Raw genomic sequence first — 19457 nt, 5'->3', positions numbered from 1 at the left:
TGCACACAAAGGAGGTTGTGGACCTAGACTAGGAAACCCTGCCCTAGACAGAATAAAACCTGGTTCCAAATGTTTGAGTAGGGAAGCATTCTGCTGGCACTGGGGTTGGGGGGTGGGAGGTAATCTCCTACCTGATCAGGAATTTTCTGGGTCAGGTAATAGGCTTTCTTCAACTTCTGTGCAGTGATTTGCTCTGGGGCCATTTGACATTTGTTCCTGGGGGAGGTGGGCAGGCTAAGGCAGGGGGCAGAAAAGGAGAAAGGGTAAGGTCAGCAGCTTCACATTCTGAGGACATGTGGAGAGAGGGTCCAGCCCAGGAAGGCACCCTTTTCAAGAAAAGACAAAGACGTACGGACAGATGTTAATTGAGTAGATTAGTCTGCAATGCACCCCATTCGAGCAGACTGTCTGAGAGTCAAAGAGCAAGTACCATGGAAAAATGTAAGTAGTATGGCCTGCTGGTGTGGCTCAGTGAGAGCATCGGTCCATGCACCGAAGGGTCTCGGGCTTGATTTCCAGTCAAGGACATGAGCCTGGGTTGCAGCCTGAGCTGCAGATTTGATCCCCAGCTCTGGTGGGGGCACATGGAGGAAACAACCAATTGATGTGTCTCTTGTGTCAATGTTTCTCTCTCTCTCATCCTCCCTACATTCCCTCCCTCCCACACTCTGTAAAATTTCCTCAGGTGAGGATTAACCAAAACAAAACAAAAAAAAGTAAGGAGTACAAAGTGTCCTTTCTAGTTGTATTTCAATAGTAAAAAAAGACCCTGGAATAATTACTGTATACTCAGTTTAGTTTAATTTAGTAAACACTTACTAAATACCCAGCTCAGCACTACTGGCTATGTGATCCTTGACAAATACTTGACCTCCCTGTACCTTGGTCTCATCACCCACATTACTACAATTACCACCGAGAGACACAAAGATGGCCTCCAAGGAGCTCACAGGATGGCAGATGTCAAATGACAACTACAGCACAGAGCCCAAGAAGAGTCTCTTAAGGTATGGTAAGGAAAGCAAGTTTTGTTACTGGCAATTTAGGAATTGAATTCCAGCTCTACCTCTTTGTAGCTGGATAACCTTAGATGGGCTACTTAATTCTGGTGATTTTCAACTTTCTCTTCTGTAAACTGAAGACACCAATACCAGCCTCATGGGGCTGCTGTGGGGATGAGTTATAGTTTCTTCCTTACATAAAGCAGGTCCTGGCTAAATACTGGCTCCCTTCCCGCGAGAGTGGTTCCAAGAGCAGGCTTCATGAAGATGTTGCCCTGAGTTAGGCTTTGATGGATGGGTGAAGTTGAAACAGGGAAGTCTAGCTGAGGGGAATTTTAAGAGGAAGAAACCCTATGAGCAAAGGAGGGGACACTATGGGGAAACAGTGAGAAGCAACAAATGTTGCAGAGAGGAGACTGGATTGATTAACTGATCTTTAAGGATCCTTCCAACCTTGAGGTTCTCTGAGTGGTCTGGTTTGTCAGAACATGGAAACCAGAAGAGGAGTAAAGGGAGGGGTGCCTGGGAAACGGAGGCTGGGGCCTTGACTGCCCATGTGAGGAGTTGAAAGCTGAGTCCCCAGGCCCTATGGAGATTCCTGAACAGGTGAGCAGTATAACTAAACTTGCTTTTAGGGGCACAGACATGGCAGAGGTGTGTGGATAACTGTAGGGGCAGATCAAGCAGCAAAGGAGACCCGGCAGGTTGAGCACCCTGACATTATTCCTTCTCAGATTCACAGTGGGGCTGTTCATGCTGCCAGCTGAGCCGCAGACAAGCAAGGAGGCTGACCTGGTGGAGCTGCTGGAGCAGCTGGAGCTGGAAATGTCCTCTGCGTTGGGCAGAACAAAGCCTGCCAGGTTCAGAAGGTCACGGATCATTTGGCCTTTGATGCTGATGTCCAATGGAGAGTTAGAGTGGAGGCTTAAAGGAAAGGTTGGAAAGAGTGGTAAAACTGTTTCCAATTGTATGTCCAGGTGAGTGCTAGCCCCATTTACTCCCTGGCTTCCCCAGGATAAAAGGGCTCTGACATTCAAACTCATAAGCACAATGATAGGGGTCTTCCTGCCCCACAGACAGTGAATAACCTTAGTCAGGGAGGTTCTTGCCCATGACCTTCATTTGTTAGGGAAAAGCAAGTGGCGGGAGCAAGTTCAAAAGAACAAATTTTAACAGCCCCTGTCCTAGCCAGTTTGGCTCAGTGAGAGCGTCGGATTGAAGGGAACTGGGTTCAATTCCAGTCAAGGGCACATGCCTGGATTCCGGGCTCAATCCCCAGTTTGGGGCATACAGGAGGCAGTCAATCAATGATTCTCTCTCATCATTGATGTTTCCAACTCTCTCTCCCTCTTCTTTTCTCTCTGAAATCAATAAAAATATATTAAAAAAAAATTTTAACAACCCCTCTCCATCCTCAAAGAACCCTGAAATAATGGCAAAGAATGAGTAATGAGCAAACAAACAGATGCCGAAGGGAAAACACAAATTCTAATGAAGGAAAGGTCTTCCCAAAGTCAGCAAGATTGGAGTGGAAATAGGATCATAAGCATAAAGAAAGGGTTCTGCTGTGAGTGCCCTGACAATACCACCTACCTTGGGGAAATGTTGACCTCCAGGACCCAGGGCTTAAGGTTCTCATCCAGCATGATGTCAAAACCAAAGAGCTCGTGGCAACTATAGGGCCGCCGCACATACATCTTCAGCAGGCTGGTCACGTAGGGTTCTGACCTGGTCATAGGGAGAAGGGAGGCCTTACCCAGAGCTGCCCTGCCAATGGAGTGGCCCAAAGACGGGAGAGCAGAAGTAAGCCAGAAAAAGCAGCTCTCAAGAGGCCTCTGATATGGGGCCAGCTTCTGGGGATGGATTTCATAGAAGAGCAGAATTTAATTCTATCCACTCCTTCCTACTCCCTTAGAAACTAAAACAGCACAGCACAAAGTCTGGGGCACGGCAGTGTAAAACCCATGAGAAAAGAGGGGCTTTGGTGGCAGGCCCCACACCAGATGATAGTGTGACTCACGAGATGATGGTTTTGACAACAACATCCTTTATCTTCTCCCATATGGCATCACTATTGACTCCTTTCTGGCTCAGGTAGTTCCACAAAGCTTTCAGTGCCCTGCAACATGGGGAAGGGAGTACAAGTATTAGGGATTATATTCTATGAACTGAATGATGAAGAGAAAGAAAAAGGAACAAGAAGCACAACGGTATTTTCTTCCTATCTCTTCTTTTGATGTTTTGAATTAAGACAGAGTTGAGCTTGGATGCAAAGAGACCAATTCTGAATTGCCAAGTGTTTTAATATCTTGGGTCTTACATTAATCTTCCATTCATCATCTCCTTGAACCTCCCCAAACCCCAGAACCCTGTGCTCCTCTAGGTTTCCATTGACAGAGACACTGCCTCGGTACCATTTGTGGCCCTGGCAGGCCGTTTCATCTGCATTGGCCTGGTACTCAGCATTCTTTTTATTGACACTGTAGTTGGTCAGGTGCATGAACTTGTTACCAAGGCTCTTCATGGAAGGGGAATACCTGAAAGGAGGAGAAAGGCAGAGGTAAGAAGAGGAGATAGCAATCAGACAATGGCTCAAATATTTACCATATCCTGAGGAGATAAAGGACAAGTGGACAGATCTTTTCAGATGCACAAGAGCCTCAGAAGTATGTCTGGTGGTAAGGTTTCTAGAACAGCAAACTAAAATCCTCTCCTTTATCCCACCTCAGTCCTGCAGGAAGACCTTCCCCAGATTCACTGAAGTAGAGAACCTCCTTATATGATATTGTGATTTATAATCTTTGCCCCCAATTTTCTGACACACAGTTCCTAAAACCCTTGTAAATCCTAAGTGATAAGAGCATTAAGCATCTTTTGTCCTAATATTGGTCTTTGGCCCAGTTCCTGACACAGGACTCCTGAAACCTTTGTGAACTCCTAGGTGATAAAAGTGAGTTTTATTCTAATGAAGAGCTTTGGGGTGGGCTCTTGGATAAAGCTGGTGACCAGAAAGAATAAGCCATGATTAGAAGCTTGGAATTTTCAGCCTGGCCTCCCCATTCTTTTAAGATGGGAGATAGGCTGAAAATGGATGAGTATGATCCATCATGCCTATGTGATAAAGTCTCCATAAAACCCCAAAAGTATAGGGTTCAGAGAGCTTCTGGGTAGGTGAACATATGGAGGAGTAGGGAGAATGGTGCCCCCAGAAGAGGAAAGAAAGCTCCTAGCCTACACATCTCTTCCACCTGGATGTTCATCTATATTTTTTATCCTATTCTTTCATAAGAAATCAGTGAACATAAGTAAACTGAGTTCTGTGAGCTGCTCGACCAAATTAACAGAACCCTAGGAGAGGTCATGGGAACCTGATTTATAGCCAATGGGTCAGAAGCACATGTGGCAATATGGAGTTGTGACTGGCATCTGAAGTGAGCAGTGGGAAGCCTTGTGAAGCTGAGCTCTTTTTTTTTTTAATATATTTTATTGATTTTTTTACAGAGAGGAAGGGAGAGAGATAGAGAGTTAGAAACATCAATGAGAGAGAAACATCGATCAGCTGCCTCCTGCACACTCCCCACTGGGGATATGCCCGCAACCCAGGTACATGCCCTTGACCGGAACCGAACCTGGGACCCTTCAGTCCGCAGGCCGACGCTCTATCCACTGAGCCAAACCGGTTTCGGCATGAAGCTGAGCTCTTAACCTGTGGGATCTGATGCTAACATCAGGAAGATGATGTCAGAATTGAGTTACATTGTGGGACACCTAGCTGGTATTGCAGAGATTTGCTTGGTGTGGGGAAAAGCCCCCATATATTTGGTGACCAGAAGTGTCCAAAGCAGATACAGAGGAAGAAAGGAAGACTAGGTTTTCCTAAATATACCTCACATTCTCCTTTGCTAACAAAAACTACCAAAACATTTGTTATTTTTCTGTTGGGTGTCCTCCAGTTTCCCTTCCTCTCAGGAAAGCAAATCCCCAGACCTGTTAAGGTGACACTTCACCACTAGCACATACTTGCAACTGGCAAAGCGGACGAGTCCATCTGAAAAGAGGTAAATCCGTAGAGGATCATAGCAGGTGACGTAAACATAGATTCGCAGATCAAATTTGCTGCCACTGATGAGGTAGGGTTTGTGTAGATACCTACGTATAGAAAGGCCAACTTCAGGAACATGATAGATGAAGTAGGGCTCAGTGGGTAATTGAGCCATGACAAAAGCCAGCCAACAGTCCCTGAGATAAAGACTAAAACAGTTGACTGAGGACAGTCTTTGGCTAGGAGGACAAAGGACAGAAGAACATGAAAAAAAGGGAACCTCCAAGCTGAGGAAATGAGAAAATGGGAAGGGGGATCTGAGCTGCAGGCAGACTCACCTCTGTACCAGAAGGGGCCTTCTCTTGGGGAGCTGACTCCATTTGTGAATGACCTGGATGCCAATGCCCCGAGCTGATGCTGGCTAGAAGTCAAGTGCATAGGAGATGAGATTTGCTCATGGCCAATACTCTGTTGTTCCTAATCTCAGGCCATGGCCTACTCCCCCACTGTGACCCACTCACTGGTTTAACAATCCACTTTTGGCGGCTGCTGCTCTCCCAGGCTTTGCGCAGGAGCTTGGCATCCTGGGGCAGGATGAAGGATTGGGGGAAGAAACTGAACTCCTTCTTGCCAAAGCAGTTTTGCATGCGGGATAGGTTCCGCCACAGCCGGTCCTTTCGCCCAATTTGGAATGATCCTGGGAAGTGGTTTAGCTATAGAAAGGACAAAGGGTGAGCGCCCAGGGAGAGGGCCCAGGTAAGATCACGAGGAAGATGGCAGGACTCACTCTCCCATTCCAACTTCCTTAGCAACTTTTTAAGCTCCTATTCTATCTTCTTTTCACCATCTCATGGTCCTCAAGAATTCAGCTGCCAAGCACTCACCAAAAAATGATTAAAAGACAAAACAACAAAATTTAGTGCCTTTCAGGAGTTGACAGTTCATGATATATAATAGCAATTAAGGCAGACATAATATCCACCTTAAGTGCAAAGAAAAAGTTATTAAGTCTTTTTCCATGACACCCTATATACAAAGATAAGAAAGTACCTAGCCTTCAATAAGGGTGGGGCAAGGGACTCATTCATTTCAATATGAGACCAGAGTCCTCTTTATACATATTCAGCTTGGAGGAAGGGAGGCAAAGTGGTTACATTGGAAACAATAAACTGAAAACAGTGGTTATAGGGGAAACATAATAAACTGAAAACAGATGTTGCATCTCTAGACACATTAGAGAATAATGTCTTTGAGAGGCTGTGACTGCCCAAGTCACTGCAGCTGAACTGCTAAATGTGTGTGATCTGCTAGGGTCACACTGCACCCTCTCCTGTACTTTCTCCACTCCTCTATAAGCCTTCCTGACTTCTCTGTGTCATCCAACTCTTCCCCCACTACCAATCTCCTCCTGCCCAGTCCAAACGCCTGCAGAGCACCTCAGAAAGGGCTCCTACCTTCTGGTGCCCCCGAAGAGATCGGAAACTAGAAGACTTCATGTGGTGACCCCAGCAGCCCAGCCAGTCATCATTTTCTATAGAAGACACATCAGGGAGTCAGTCCCTAGAGCAGAGAGATCCCCAGGGATGCCACTGGGGCTGGGAATATAGCTCCTAGACACTATTTTCTAAGAGTTACCATGGGGCTATCCTACATGAGGCCCTGGGGTCACAGGTAGAACAATCTCTGTCTTCCAGTTTTGAGGAATAGGTTCCAGCCCAGAAGGAGTTCAAAGCTATGTCCTATGAGACTGGCAACTTCAGGACAGAATCCCCACATAGGAGGAAGTACCCAGGGCTCCCTTCTTCCCAGAGCCCATCTGTTGGGGCCGAGGACAGATTCAGAATAAGGCAAGTGACTCACTCTTGCTGACTTTGAAGTGGGACCGTCCAATGGTCTGTCTGACAATGTTGGGGGTCACTGTGCTCATCTTCCACCGCAGCAGCTTCCTTTGTTCCCAGGGAAGTTTCTCCACTGGGAGAGAAGTGGGGGTGGGGGGATGGAGAAGAGCAGGAGAATCATGGTTAGAAGAGGAAAGACGGTATTATTGCTCAAACTTTTCTGGGTAGGTAAGTCACGAAATACAGTTTCTGATCAGAGTTTCAGTGGGGAAGAGGGGGGACTGCACAGGAATGAGAAGCACAGAAAGGAGGAGAGGTTGAAAGGGGAAAGAAACAGGTTAAAGGGCAAGAACAATGCATGAGATCATGGGGCTGAGGATCAGCTCAAGGACAGACAAGAAAAAGGTCTGCATATTGGACCGGTGAACCAGGTGGGGGACCAAGCACCATAAGAACCATTCTGGAAAGCCCCTCCAATTCTTTTGCCACCTCCTCCCAACTTTGTTAGCACCTTTCTCCTGGGGCTCTTCTGGGCTTACACACACTTGGCCAGGTTTACCTTTCTCTTCTCGAGTGCCAAAATAGATGGTAGGAGGCACATTGGGAAAGAGACTGTAGATAAGGGCTGGCCGGACAACTTTCTCATTGGAAAGAGGTTTGGTCAGAGCCTCATTGCAGCCCCTAAGAAGAGAAACAGACATGTGGTACAGAAAGGGAAAGCCACAGCCCTGAAGTATTGTTACTACTACATATAATTTCTTTGGGAGTGCTGTCTTTTAATTGTACTTCTATAAGTGCTCAATAGTTATTTTGCAAATATCAATAAGGTGCTAACCTATATATAGCCACACCTTTAAATGTCACCTGAAGACAAGGCTTTTGATACTTCATTCTGTGATACAGCTCTAAAATTTCCTGTGACAAGCTACAGGTTGGGGAAATCCCTGAAAAGTGTGGTTCTGGCCCTAGCTGGTTTGGCTCAGTGGATAGAGCGTTAGTCTGCGGGTTGAAGGACCTCGGGTTTGCGTCCGGCCAAGGGCACATGCCCAGGTTGCCAGCTTGATCCCAAGTAGGGGGCATGCAGGAGGCAGCCAATCAATGATTCTCTCTCATCATTGATGTTTCTATCTCTTTCTCCCTTTCTCTCTCTTCCTCTCTGAAATCAATAAAAATAAAATAAATAAAAAAGAGTGGTTCTGAGAGCAGGTAATGAGTTTGGGTGGCAGCTAGTAGAGGAATAAGCTACACTAAGACAAAGAGAAATAAATGAGATAAAAAGAATGATATGGATAATTTAAAAAGGGGAAAAGCAACAAAAAGGAAAGAAATAGTGATACTTCTAACTCATTTTATATTTAGGCTTCTCTGAAGATAAACATGGTTGATTAATGCTCTCCTCCACCTGGGAAATGATTTGACACCAAATTATGTAATAAGATAGCAATGCAGGTCTGGGAATCTGGGGCAGTGGGCCATGGGATCCCTATGTTTGTTCAACAATGGCTTGGCCAAGGCTATGTCAAGGGGTCTCAGAACAGTGAATATCTATCTCAACTATCTATTAGGTACAAAGTGACAGACTCAGTCCATTTCTTTAAACAGCACTGAAAATAGACAGAATAGATTACTCTCTATACTGAGCTCATAGAATCCACAAATATTACTATTTAAGATTAATTTTTAGTTTATAAACAGCCATTCTACCTGTTATTGTGCAGTATAACAGAAATAGGCACAATATGTAAAACATTAATCTTTTAAACCTTAGAAAATTTTAATGAGAGCCCAGAAATCGGCCCAAACCAATATGCTCAATTAATATTTGACAAAGGAGGCAAGAACATACAATGAAGTCAAGATAGTCTCGTCAATAAATGATGTTGGGAAAATTGGACAGATACATGCAAAAAAATGAAACTAGACCACCAACTTACACCATACACAAAAATAAACTCAAAATGGATAAAGGACTTAAATGTAAGACGGGAAACCATAAAAATACTAGAAGAATCCAAAGGCAACAAAATCTCAGACATATGCCGAAGCAATTTCTTCACCAATACAGCTCCTAGGGCATTGGAAACTAAAGAGAAAATAAACAAATGGGACTACATCAAAATAAAAAACTTCTGCACAGCAAAAGAAACCACCAGCAAAACAATAAGAAAGCTCACTGCATGGGAGAACATATTTGCCAATGTTATCACCGATAAGGGTTTAATCTCCAACATTTATAGGGAACTCATACAACTTAACAAAAGGAAGATAAACAATCCAATCAAAAAATGGGCAAAGGACCTAAATAGACACTTTTCAAAAGAGGACATTCAGAAAGCCAAGAGACATATGAAAACATGCTCAAAGTCACTAATCATCCGAGAGATGCAAATCAAAACAACAATGAGGTATCATCTCAGACCTGTCAGAATGGCTATCATCAACAAATCAACAAATGACAAGTGCTGGAGAGGATGTGTAGAAAAGGGAACACTAGTGCACTGCTGGTGGGAATGCAGACTGGTGCGGCCACTATGGAAGACAGTATGAGATCAACCGAAGGACTTGTATACATGTATATAAGCCAAACCAATGGACATGGACAACAGGGGGATGGGAGCATGAGTTTGTGTGTGGGGGGGAGGTTGGGGGTTAATGGGGGGGATGAGGACACATTTGTAATACCTTAACTAATAATAAAAAAAAAAAAAAAAAAAAAAAAAAGATGTAAGTCAACATCTATTCCAATGCTTTTCCTACCTAGGAATACCAAGGGCACTTAAAAAAAAAAAAAAAAAAGACAGTATGGAGTTTCCTCAAAAAGTTAAAAATGGAACTCCCATTTGACCCAGTGATCCCACTTCTAGGAATATATCCCAAGAAAACAGAAACACCAATCAGAAAGGACATATGCATTCCTATGTTCATAGCAGCACAATTTACCATAGCGAAGATCTGGAAACAACCTAAGTGCCCATTAGCAAATGAATGGATTAGAAAACTATGATACATCTACACGATGGAATACTATGCTGCTGTAAAAAAGAAGGAATTCTTACCATTTGCAACAGCATGGATGAAACTGGAGAGCATTATGCTAAGTGAAATAAGCCAGTCAATGAAAGAAAAATACCACATGATCTCACTCATTTATGGGTAATAAAGACCATTATAAACTGATGAACAAAAATAGATACAGAGGCAGAGCAGCATCGAACAGACTGTCAAACTACGGCGGGAAGGCTGGCGAGGGTTGGGGGGCGGGAGTGGGGGGTAAGAGATCAACCAAAGGACTTGTATGCATGCATATAAGCATAACCAGTGGACATAAGACATTGGGGGATAGGGGAGGCTAGGGGACTGTCTAGGGCGGGGGGATAAAATGGACACATATGTAATACCCTTTGTAATACTTTAAGCAATAAATTTAAAAAAAAATGTTAAAAAAAAAAAGATGTTTGAGACTCATTAAAAAATATATACATATATATGCATACATACACACACACACACACACACACACACACACACATATACATGCAATTACCAGATGACCCAGAATTGCACTACTGGGTATTTATCTCAGAGAGATAAAGACCTACATGCATGCAAAAACATATATGTGATGGTTTATTCGTAATAGCCCCAAACTGGAAACAACCCACATAGCCTTCAACAGGTAAGTCGTTAAACATACTATGGCACATGCATACCATGGATACTACTCAGTAATAAAAAAGAATGAACTATTGATATGTGTAACATCCAGGGTGAATGTGCAGAAAATATGCTGAGTAAAAAAAGCCAATCCCAAATAGCTACATCATTCCATTTGTATAACATTCTTGAAATGTCAATATTATAGAACAAATCAGTGGTTGCCAAGGGTTAAAGAGGGGTTGGGAGTAGGAGGGAAGGAGGTGTGGCTCTCGGAACAGTAACAGGGGTCCTTGCAGTGATGGGAATGTATCTTGACTAATGTTAGTATCTTGGTTATACAACAATATACCATATCTTTGCAAAATGTTACTATAGGGGGAAACTGAGTAATTTTGGGGATCTCTATATATTATATATTACAACTGCATGAGAATCTATAAAAGTTTTAAAAAGTTTAATAATAAAAAGACAGAAATTTTTTGTTAACTGCCTCTCAAGAGTACTGGACTTAGCCTCTCCTAAAGAGACAGAAAATGATCATCTATCAATGATCTATACACCCAACACTCACCGAGAGATCACTGCTATCGACTCGCTGGAAGAGACGGCACGGAATGAGGAGCACTCTGAGCCTCCTGGCGGGGGGAAGCAGAGAAGTTCTGAATGGGAAAGGCTGCTACACAAACTCACCAAGCCTAGACAGCTCTTCCTTAGACAGCCTGGCTCAGCCTTCTTGCAGAGTCACGAGCACCACTCTGCTGCCTTGTACTGCCTTCCTTGAGCTCAACAGCAGCAGGGAGAGGCAAGACTGGTGGGACAGGAGGACTAGAGAACAAAGTCCCTCAAAAGCCACTACCCACCACGCTTGGACCCCCAAGGCGAATGAGTAATGCAGGTGACAAAGTGGGTCAAAGACCTGGTACACAATTGTTAGCCTCCTTCCCTAGCGGTAATAACCAATTCCTAGTTGGAGGTGAGAGGGTCCCCTACTCACCCTCCTCCTCTTCATTCCCATCATTGCTGCAGCAGTCTTCCAAACCATCTACCAGCTCTTCTTCTAGATCGTCAGCCTCAACCTGGTCTGGCTGGAGGTCAGTAGCTGAACTATAAGAAAGAACCAAAGCCCCAGCCCAGCCAATTCCATAACAGAGGTCACAGTTAAGATGCTCATTCCTTCATCGTCTTCCAGTGTTTGTCTCTACCCTGATCACCAATCTGCTATCTCTTGCCCGAATCTCAGTTTATTTCTTGCTCTCAGAGCTTAGGTCTAGCCATAGTTCCTCAACCCTACACCCCCTATTCTGCAGAGAGGCACTGTCTTCCATCTTCTTTGAAGTCCCTCCAAGCATGTAAGTCCAAAATTCTGCATTCAAACCACCGCCAATGAATGTCTGGTCATTGACTTCAAAGTCCCTAGACCGCTCTCTGGAAACTTAGAACAAGGAAAATCTTGGTGAATCAAATTAGTAACAAGGAGCTAAGAGAAGAAACCAAGTACATGTATGCCCTAACTCTGAAATGGCTGTCATTCCAAGAATGATTGAGAACCTGATCTGGTTTGGAATTAAGTAGAAAAGTCACAGGCCCCAACTCATGTGTTTGGAATTTTTATTTCTCCCTGGTTATAACCTAAAGCAGGAGTCAGCAAACTCTTCCTCTAAAGGACCAGACAGTAAATATTTTCAGTTTTGTGAGCCTGTCAGTCTGTCACAACTACTCAACCCTACCATAGCAACAGGAAAGCAGCCATATACAGTAGTAAATGAATGATCGAGGCTGCATTTCAATAAAATTTTACAAAAGCAGACAGTGTGCAGGATTTGGCTTGCAAGCTGAAGCTTGCGGACCTTTGCCCTAAAGTGAAAACCATAACTCTAGGGCAGCTAAAAAATAAAACCAACCTTCAGAGACACAGGGCCAGTGTCAGCGAATTTGCATATATATATTCTACTGCTCTAAATGAACCAAAAACTTCCTCCAACTTACCCAATATCCTTAGCAGGTGAGTCCAGCTCCCTGACTTCTACAGGCTCCTCCTTCCCAAGCTGGTCCAAATGGATGGAAGAGAGGTGGGTGGCCACATCTGCTAGGTCACAGGGCTGAGTGGGAGAAGGCAGCACTGGCGTCTTGTCTTCTCCGGGTGGTGGGGAGTCGACCGCAGACCCACAGACAGGGCTATGGCTGAGCCCACTGGTGTGTGAGGCAATGAGGTGAATGCTGATGCGTTTGGTACAAAAGACTGTATTGTCCAACTCCAAGGTGTCTGAGGCTCCAGGGAGGATCCTATTGTCTGCTGGGGCACCCTCCTGGGGGAACTGCTGGCCTACCACAGGAGGTTTCCACTGCCTGTTCCTGTTGAGGAGATCCCATTGCAAACTCGGGTTCACAAAACAAGACTGTTCAAACTGGGAGCCTTGCCTCGGCTTCTCAAAGCCTCTTGCAGTCAACTGCCTCACAGCCTCAGTGAACCGAGCCTCCTTGGTCAGAGCCTGGGAAACAGGGTCGCCATTCAGGCCACAGGGATGTGGCTTTATCCTCATGACTAAGTTACTGTGGTTGTACTGGGGGGAGGCAACACTGGTGGTAGAAGTGTCTAAGGAGCTAGGAGTAGACAGGGTGCTATGGGCAAGGGCACCATGTACGACAATGCCATTGCTCTTGGGTACCTTGTGTTCAATAGGCTGGAATGCACAGTCTCCAGTGCCCCCTGAATGGTGCCAGGACACAAGTTGGATCTTGGGTGAGGATAATGGCTTCAGGCCCTCTGTGGCCACTGATAAAGGCACTTTAGTGCTACTTGGCCGCGTGGAGTTATTTAGCATGGGCTTATAGAAGGGTGAAGGGGAGGAGAGTGGAGATGGGATCTTCCCTGAGATGGCAGAAGCCAGCCTCTTCCCTGAAGGGTTTTCCCCAGCTGCTCCCAGTGTGAGGTATGGCTCTATGGATGAGGATGCCACAGGCTGGGCCATGGGGGAGACCGTGGAAGAAGTGGCCTGATTGGCAGTGAGTCTGACAAGGAGGCTCTTTTGAGGGACAGAAAAAGATCTTTTTTCTGACGGTCTTGAACGTAAGCAGAAAGACTCCAGCTGCTGATATGTTTTGTGCCTATGGTTGAAGCGGCGGTACAGCAGGGTACTGCTGAACAAGTCCGGGACAGAAGGCAGGTAACAGGCGTTGCTGTGGCCTGCAAGGGCAGCTGTGGTCCCAGAGCTACATGAAGTGCTGGGACAAAAGAAATACGCTGGCTCGTTTGGGAAACCCAAGAGGTGTAGGTCCAATCCTGCTGAAAGGGTGCCTACGTGCTTCTCCAGCTTCCAGACTGACTTCGCCTGCTGATGAAACTGAAGACCAGACTTTGCCCTCAGAGGGTTTCTCAGATGGTGGGGCAGATACTTTGCCAGAGGGACCCCTCTTCGTGAAGCTATTTCCCTGGCCAATACTGTAGTATTCAGTTCCTGCTGAGGCCATGAGGGGCCCACATCATGGCAACATGGCCTCATGGCCTGGCTCAGGTAAGGTGCCACACATCTCCAGTAATAGCTGCATCCTTGAAGTCTGTCAGCCTGAAGGGGAGAGAAACAATTGGGAATGTTACAGTCCCAGGAAGACAAGTACAATGCTACAGTGGTCCTTGGGTAAACAAGAGTCCCTCTTCAGTATTTCTTGGGTGGTCAGTCTTGCTTGTCATTTGGGGCCATGAGAGAAGAACACTAGATTCCTAATGTGTTTTCAGTGATCTTCCTGCTGCCCTCATGTGATCAAACCTGGCTACAGGTTTGGAACTGATGAAGTCCCAAGGGCTGGGACTCTAAGTCTCTGCCATTGAGAATCTGCTCACATGCTTACTCAGAGAGTGCTATCCTCTCTCTCCAAAAAAACATCTTTCTGTCTCAACATTCACAACTTTACCTGAGTGGTTTCCCCCGAGGGGTCCCAGATTGCGAGAGGGTGGTTTTCAGGTGATGCACCCCAGATTTGGGCTCCCTCCTCTCCGGTTCTGGGGTGCGCCACCCGAGAACCGCCGCTGCCAAGTGACCACACCTCGGCAGCTCCTGCATTGAGCGGCTTCCCCCTGGTGGTCAGTGTGCATCATACCTACCAGACGGTCAGAAGGTCGCTTAGCCTTTTATATATATAGACTAGAGGGCCAGTGCACAAATTTCTTGCATGGGGGGGAGGGGTCCCTCAGCCCGGCCTGTGCCCTCTCGCAGTCCAGTACCCCTAGCTCCTTACCACCCGCCTGCTTGCTGCTCCTTATTGCTTGGCTCACTGTTCCTTAGTGTTGCCACAGAGGCAGGAGAGGCTCCCGCCACCGCCACTGCGCTCCCCAGCCATGAGCCCAGCTTCTGGCTGAGCAGCACTCCCCCTGTGGGAGCGCACTAACCACCAAGGGGCAGCTCCTGCATTGAACATCTGTCCCCTGGTGGTCAGTGTGCACCATAGCGACCAGTTGTTCTGCTGGCCGTTCTGCCATTTAGCCAATTTGTATATTAGGGTTTTCTTATATAGGACTAGTAGCCCGGTGCACGAAATTTGTGCACATTAAAAGGGAATTAATTGCCCTAACTGGTTTGGCTCAGTGGATAGAGCATCGGCCTGCGGACTCAAGGGTCCCAGGTTTGATTCCAGTCAAGGGCATGTACCTTGGCTGCGGGCACATCCCCAGTAGGGAGTGTGCAGGAGGCAGCTGATCGATGTTTCTCTCTCATCGATGTTTCTAACTCTCTCTCTCTCTCTCTCTTCCTCTCTGTAAAAAATCAATAAAATATATTTTTTTTTAAAAAGGGAATTAATTAGTGGAGATATTTTAATATTTGCCCTTTCTCTATAATAGAAGTGTGAGAGATGAAAGGAAATTAGTAAAATTTATATGAAGATAATATATGTTTATTAATAAACAGTAACAAAAGGATATAACAACAGAGGCATGATATAAAAACGATAAAAACATAATATGAAAAACAACAGCGATGCAAACCAATGACTGATAAAGTGATTAAATTTATTCTATCTCCCTGTATACCACATTAAGAGTAAAAACACTTTCAGAGTGCTTGACTAATTTCCCTTGTGATGAAGTATTTAGAACTTTAACTGTAACGTCACATGCTCTTCAAACTCGAGAGAAAGCAAGATATAACTGACCATGTGCGAAAATGGGTTCAGGTAGGAATATGCCTACTCTGTCTAGAGTTTGTCTTTGTGATTTATTAATAGTCATCACAAATGCTGGCATCATGGAAACCGTAGTCAAATCAATTTAAATGGGGGGCCAGTGTCAGATGGGGACAAATTAATTCTTATAATCAGAACAACCTCTCCCTCTGCAGATCCTGTTAATACTTCAGCTTCGATAATGTTAGGTTGTAATCTCTTGATAATAAATCTGGTACCATTACAAAGACCCCATTTACTATTGAGATTTCTCAATAGCATGATGATTGCACCCACTTTCAATTTTAATTTATGACATGGCATTCATGAAGGAGTAATACTATTAAGAAATTCGATGGGAAAATTTTCCTTTTCAGCATCATCTGTGGAATTAATGGAATCATCACTCAAATATGTGTGAAAATCTCCATTGAGTATATCTAAAATTTCTTCATTTAATTTTTGAACATGCTCATTTTTTGGACAAAGAATTGCATGTTTAGATATATTTTAATATTATCTATAGATATAGTATATCCAAAGGTAACTTCAATAATAGACCCATTACAAATCATTTCACAGGGGATTTCAATAATATCCATTCCTAAATGAAAACTGATATCAAGTTTGCCATCTCCAAGTTTTACTAACCATCCACTATAAGCAGAATCCTCTGATCTCATATTTGTTGTAAGAGACAACTTTCTGAAACATCCCCAAACATTGCAGTACTTTAAACTCATTTGTACTAAGGCCGATCACATAGCATGCGGTACAATACTGAGACATGGTCGAAAATACAACATTCAGACTCATAATTTCTCTTAGTAATCTGTCTATGGCGTTTATAGCATAACTGGATGCCATGGTGCATTCATCAATAATGAGAAGTTGGGCCTTTTTAATAGTTTTAGCAACTTCACTGTTTATATGGAATCTAGAAATTGAAGTTTCATTTAATGGAATCGGTAATTTATATTGGGAATGAAAGGTGCTTCCACCGAGAAGTAAATTTGCAGCAATTCCTATAGACGCTGTGGGTAAAACAGTACCACCACGACCTCTAATATAATGTATTAAAACTTTATACAGATATGCAGGCGAATAGGATTCCTAGCTGGCAGGCCCCTGACAGCAAGCTGGCCACCTGTGGATTCCGTGAGGAATGGGACTCCCTCCTCCCTCCTCTCAAGGTCCGGGGTGCAGGTGAATGGGGTTCCTGGCTGGCAGGCCACTGGCAGCAAGCTATCCAACAGCAGATTCTGTAAGGAATGGGGCTGCCTCCTCCCTACTGTCAGGGTCTGGTTTGAAGGCTGGCCACGCCCCATTGGGCCAGACCCAGAGTTATACCACACTGTGGCCTCCGCCTCAGCAACCCAGGACTGACTGCTGCTGGGCGCTCCTGGAGCTCCGAGGGTGAGTTCTTCCCTCAGGCCTCGCGGGAAACAGCTCGGGGAGGGCGCAGCCCTTGGCAAGGCAACCCAAGACTCAGTACTTCCATGCTCCGCTCAGAGGGTGGGTTCCTGCCTGAAACCTCGCCCTGAGGGCGGGTTTCTGCCTGAAACCTTGCCCTCCGGCAAACAGCTGGGAGAGGGAGCAGCCATTTCCAAGATGACCCCTGCAGGACTGACTTCCTTCCGGTTGGTCGCACTTCTGGCTGTGATGTTACACCCAGGGTTTTTATATAAGTAGATGGTATTACACCGATGTTAATTTCCTGATTTTGGTCATCATACATACTGTGGCAATGTAAGAGAATATCATTGTTTTAGGAAATATTTAGGAACTGTCTAGGAAATTCTGATGTAAAGGGGCATCATGTCTGGAAATTACTCTCAAACATTAAAAAAAAAGTTCACAGTTCACATAAGAGTGAATAATAAAGTGAGTGTGGAAAATATTAACATTTGATAACTCTGGGTAAAAGTAAGGAGATTTTTTTGTACTATTTACAACTTTTTGCAGGTCTGAAATAATTTCAAAATAAAAGAAGTTAAAAAAGAAAAATCTACTTCAAATTTTCTTTGAAATTAGACTGGCAAGAATGGATTTTATCACTGAATGACTCAAGCCAATATAATAAAACTCACTCCTCGTCCTATTACCTGAAGCAGGCCTGCCTGGGCGATCCACCTGAACTGAGGTCATATGCCTGGTGAAAAGCTTCACCAAAACACAAGTCTTTTCAATGTAGTAGTCACTAGAGGCAGCCACCTTAGGATGAAGTAGCCATCCAGCACACTCCACTCTAATCTGCCAGTGAATTTGTAAACTATGGCTTAAGGGGAGTTTAAGGAAGAAGGCACACACTACACCTGGCAGATGAAGTTTAATAGCACTTTCTCTGGGGCCCATCAACACACAGTGTTGGGGGAGTCTCCGATTTTTAGAAAAGAAATGCTGTTTAAACCTGATTCTATGTGAAAACCTCACTACCCAATAAAACACAAGTCCTATCTTGCCCTCAACTGAGAGAGCAGCTGCTGTCAGCACCAACCTGAAAAACAGGAACCTAGATGCTAAAATAAGGACTTTAGGGCTAGAGTCAAGAAAACAAGGGGACAGTGTGGGAAGCTCAGAGTTCTCTATGACTGCTGTTATTCAAGAAGGAACACATTATCTTTTAATCTTCTTGAAATTAGATGGGAATGTCAAATTTTAGTAAAAAGTCATGTTAAGGGAAGTGGGTGGAGGACTTAAAAAAACAGGAATGATCAACCATATTCCACACGTAACCTTTTAGAGTCAATTAATCTTTTGGAGTCAGAGACAAGGAAATAAGCTGTAATTGCACAAAGAAGACTTCAATACAAAAAAAATATATCCAGGCAGAACGACTTAAGTCCCTAAGACAGGTGTTTATGCAACACAGAAACTCCCAACATGCCCTGTAGTAATGACTTCACCCTAATCTCAGGAGATCTTCACTTCCACTCATTCAATCAAGTCCTTCCAGCTTCAAATATATGTCCTTGAATCCATCTATTCTTCTTCATTTCCAGCTATTACTTTAGTCCAAATTACTATAATCTCTCATCTGCTGGTTTCCCTACTTCTATTCTTACCACTTCTTACAATCTACAAGAGGCCCAGTGCATGAAATTTGTGCACGGGTGCGGTCCCTAGGCCTGGCCAACGATTGAAGCACAAGCGTCTGGAGTAGAAGAGCAGGTCTCAGCTGACCTCTGGGCCCTGGGCAGCACCCAGGCCCCTACGCGCCCCCTCTGCCTGAGTCATCGGGCCCCTGCCTGGCTCCCTCAGCGCCTGGGAGCTGGGCAGCGGCCCCACCCCCTGCCACCGCCACTGGTTGCCATCTGCAGGGCGATCAGGGAGGCGATCGGGTCCCATTCACACCCGCCTTGGACTGGCGCTGCCTGTTCACCTGCTCCACCATCCCGCCGCAGTCCCACTCTCGTCGGGGCCCATCAGGGCTGGCAGTGCCTCCACTGCCACCCACTGCCAGTGCCATGCTCTGCATTGTACCCTGGTGGTCAGCACACGTCATAGCAAGTGGTCAAACTCCCAGTAGAGGGGACAATTTGCATACTAGGCTTTTATTATATAGGATAGGATTCTCCAGACAGTGGCCATGGTGCTCTTGATAAAAAGTAGCTTAAACCCATTGGATGGCTCCAAGGCCTATGTAATCTGACCCCCGACTCTTCCTCGGACCTCATCAGCCACTCTCCCCCTCACCAGGCAAGTTCCTAGGGTCTTTGTTGTTTCCTCTACAACACTGCTACACCCCTAATTATTCCCTATCAC

General features: G+C 45.1%; 1 protein-coding gene across 1 annotated transcript in view; it reads right to left on the bottom strand.

Moving 5' to 3' along the window:
* TTLL4 (tubulin tyrosine ligase like 4) overlaps nucleotides 1-19457 on the bottom strand; it is a 32927-nt gene that overhangs the window by 6730 nt on the left and 6740 nt on the right. Inside the window, 15 exon segments of the mRNA XM_036319805.1 lie at nucleotides 132-234; nucleotides 1794-1925; nucleotides 2595-2729; nucleotides 3022-3120; nucleotides 3416-3538; nucleotides 5022-5150; nucleotides 5382-5464; nucleotides 5565-5756; nucleotides 6498-6574; nucleotides 6904-7014; nucleotides 7441-7562; nucleotides 11110-11173; nucleotides 11533-11642; nucleotides 12525-13882; nucleotides 13884-14101. Coding sequence (XP_036175698.1) covers nucleotides 132-234; nucleotides 1794-1925; nucleotides 2595-2729; nucleotides 3022-3120; nucleotides 3416-3538; nucleotides 5022-5150; nucleotides 5382-5464; nucleotides 5565-5756; nucleotides 6498-6574; nucleotides 6904-7014; nucleotides 7441-7562; nucleotides 11110-11173; nucleotides 11533-11642; nucleotides 12525-13882; nucleotides 13884-14006 — 2961 coding nt within the window. The 5' untranslated portion in view covers nucleotides 14007-14101.

This window comes from Myotis myotis, unplaced genomic scaffold, assembly GCF_014108235.1.
Source record: "Myotis myotis isolate mMyoMyo1 unplaced genomic scaffold, mMyoMyo1.p scaffold_m19_p_8, whole genome shotgun sequence".
In the NCBI taxonomy this organism is placed as follows: domain Eukaryota; kingdom Metazoa; phylum Chordata; class Mammalia; order Chiroptera; family Vespertilionidae; genus Myotis; species Myotis myotis.
The sequence above is the reverse complement of the archived record's forward strand: the minus strand, read 5'-3'. Positions and strand labels throughout refer to the sequence as shown.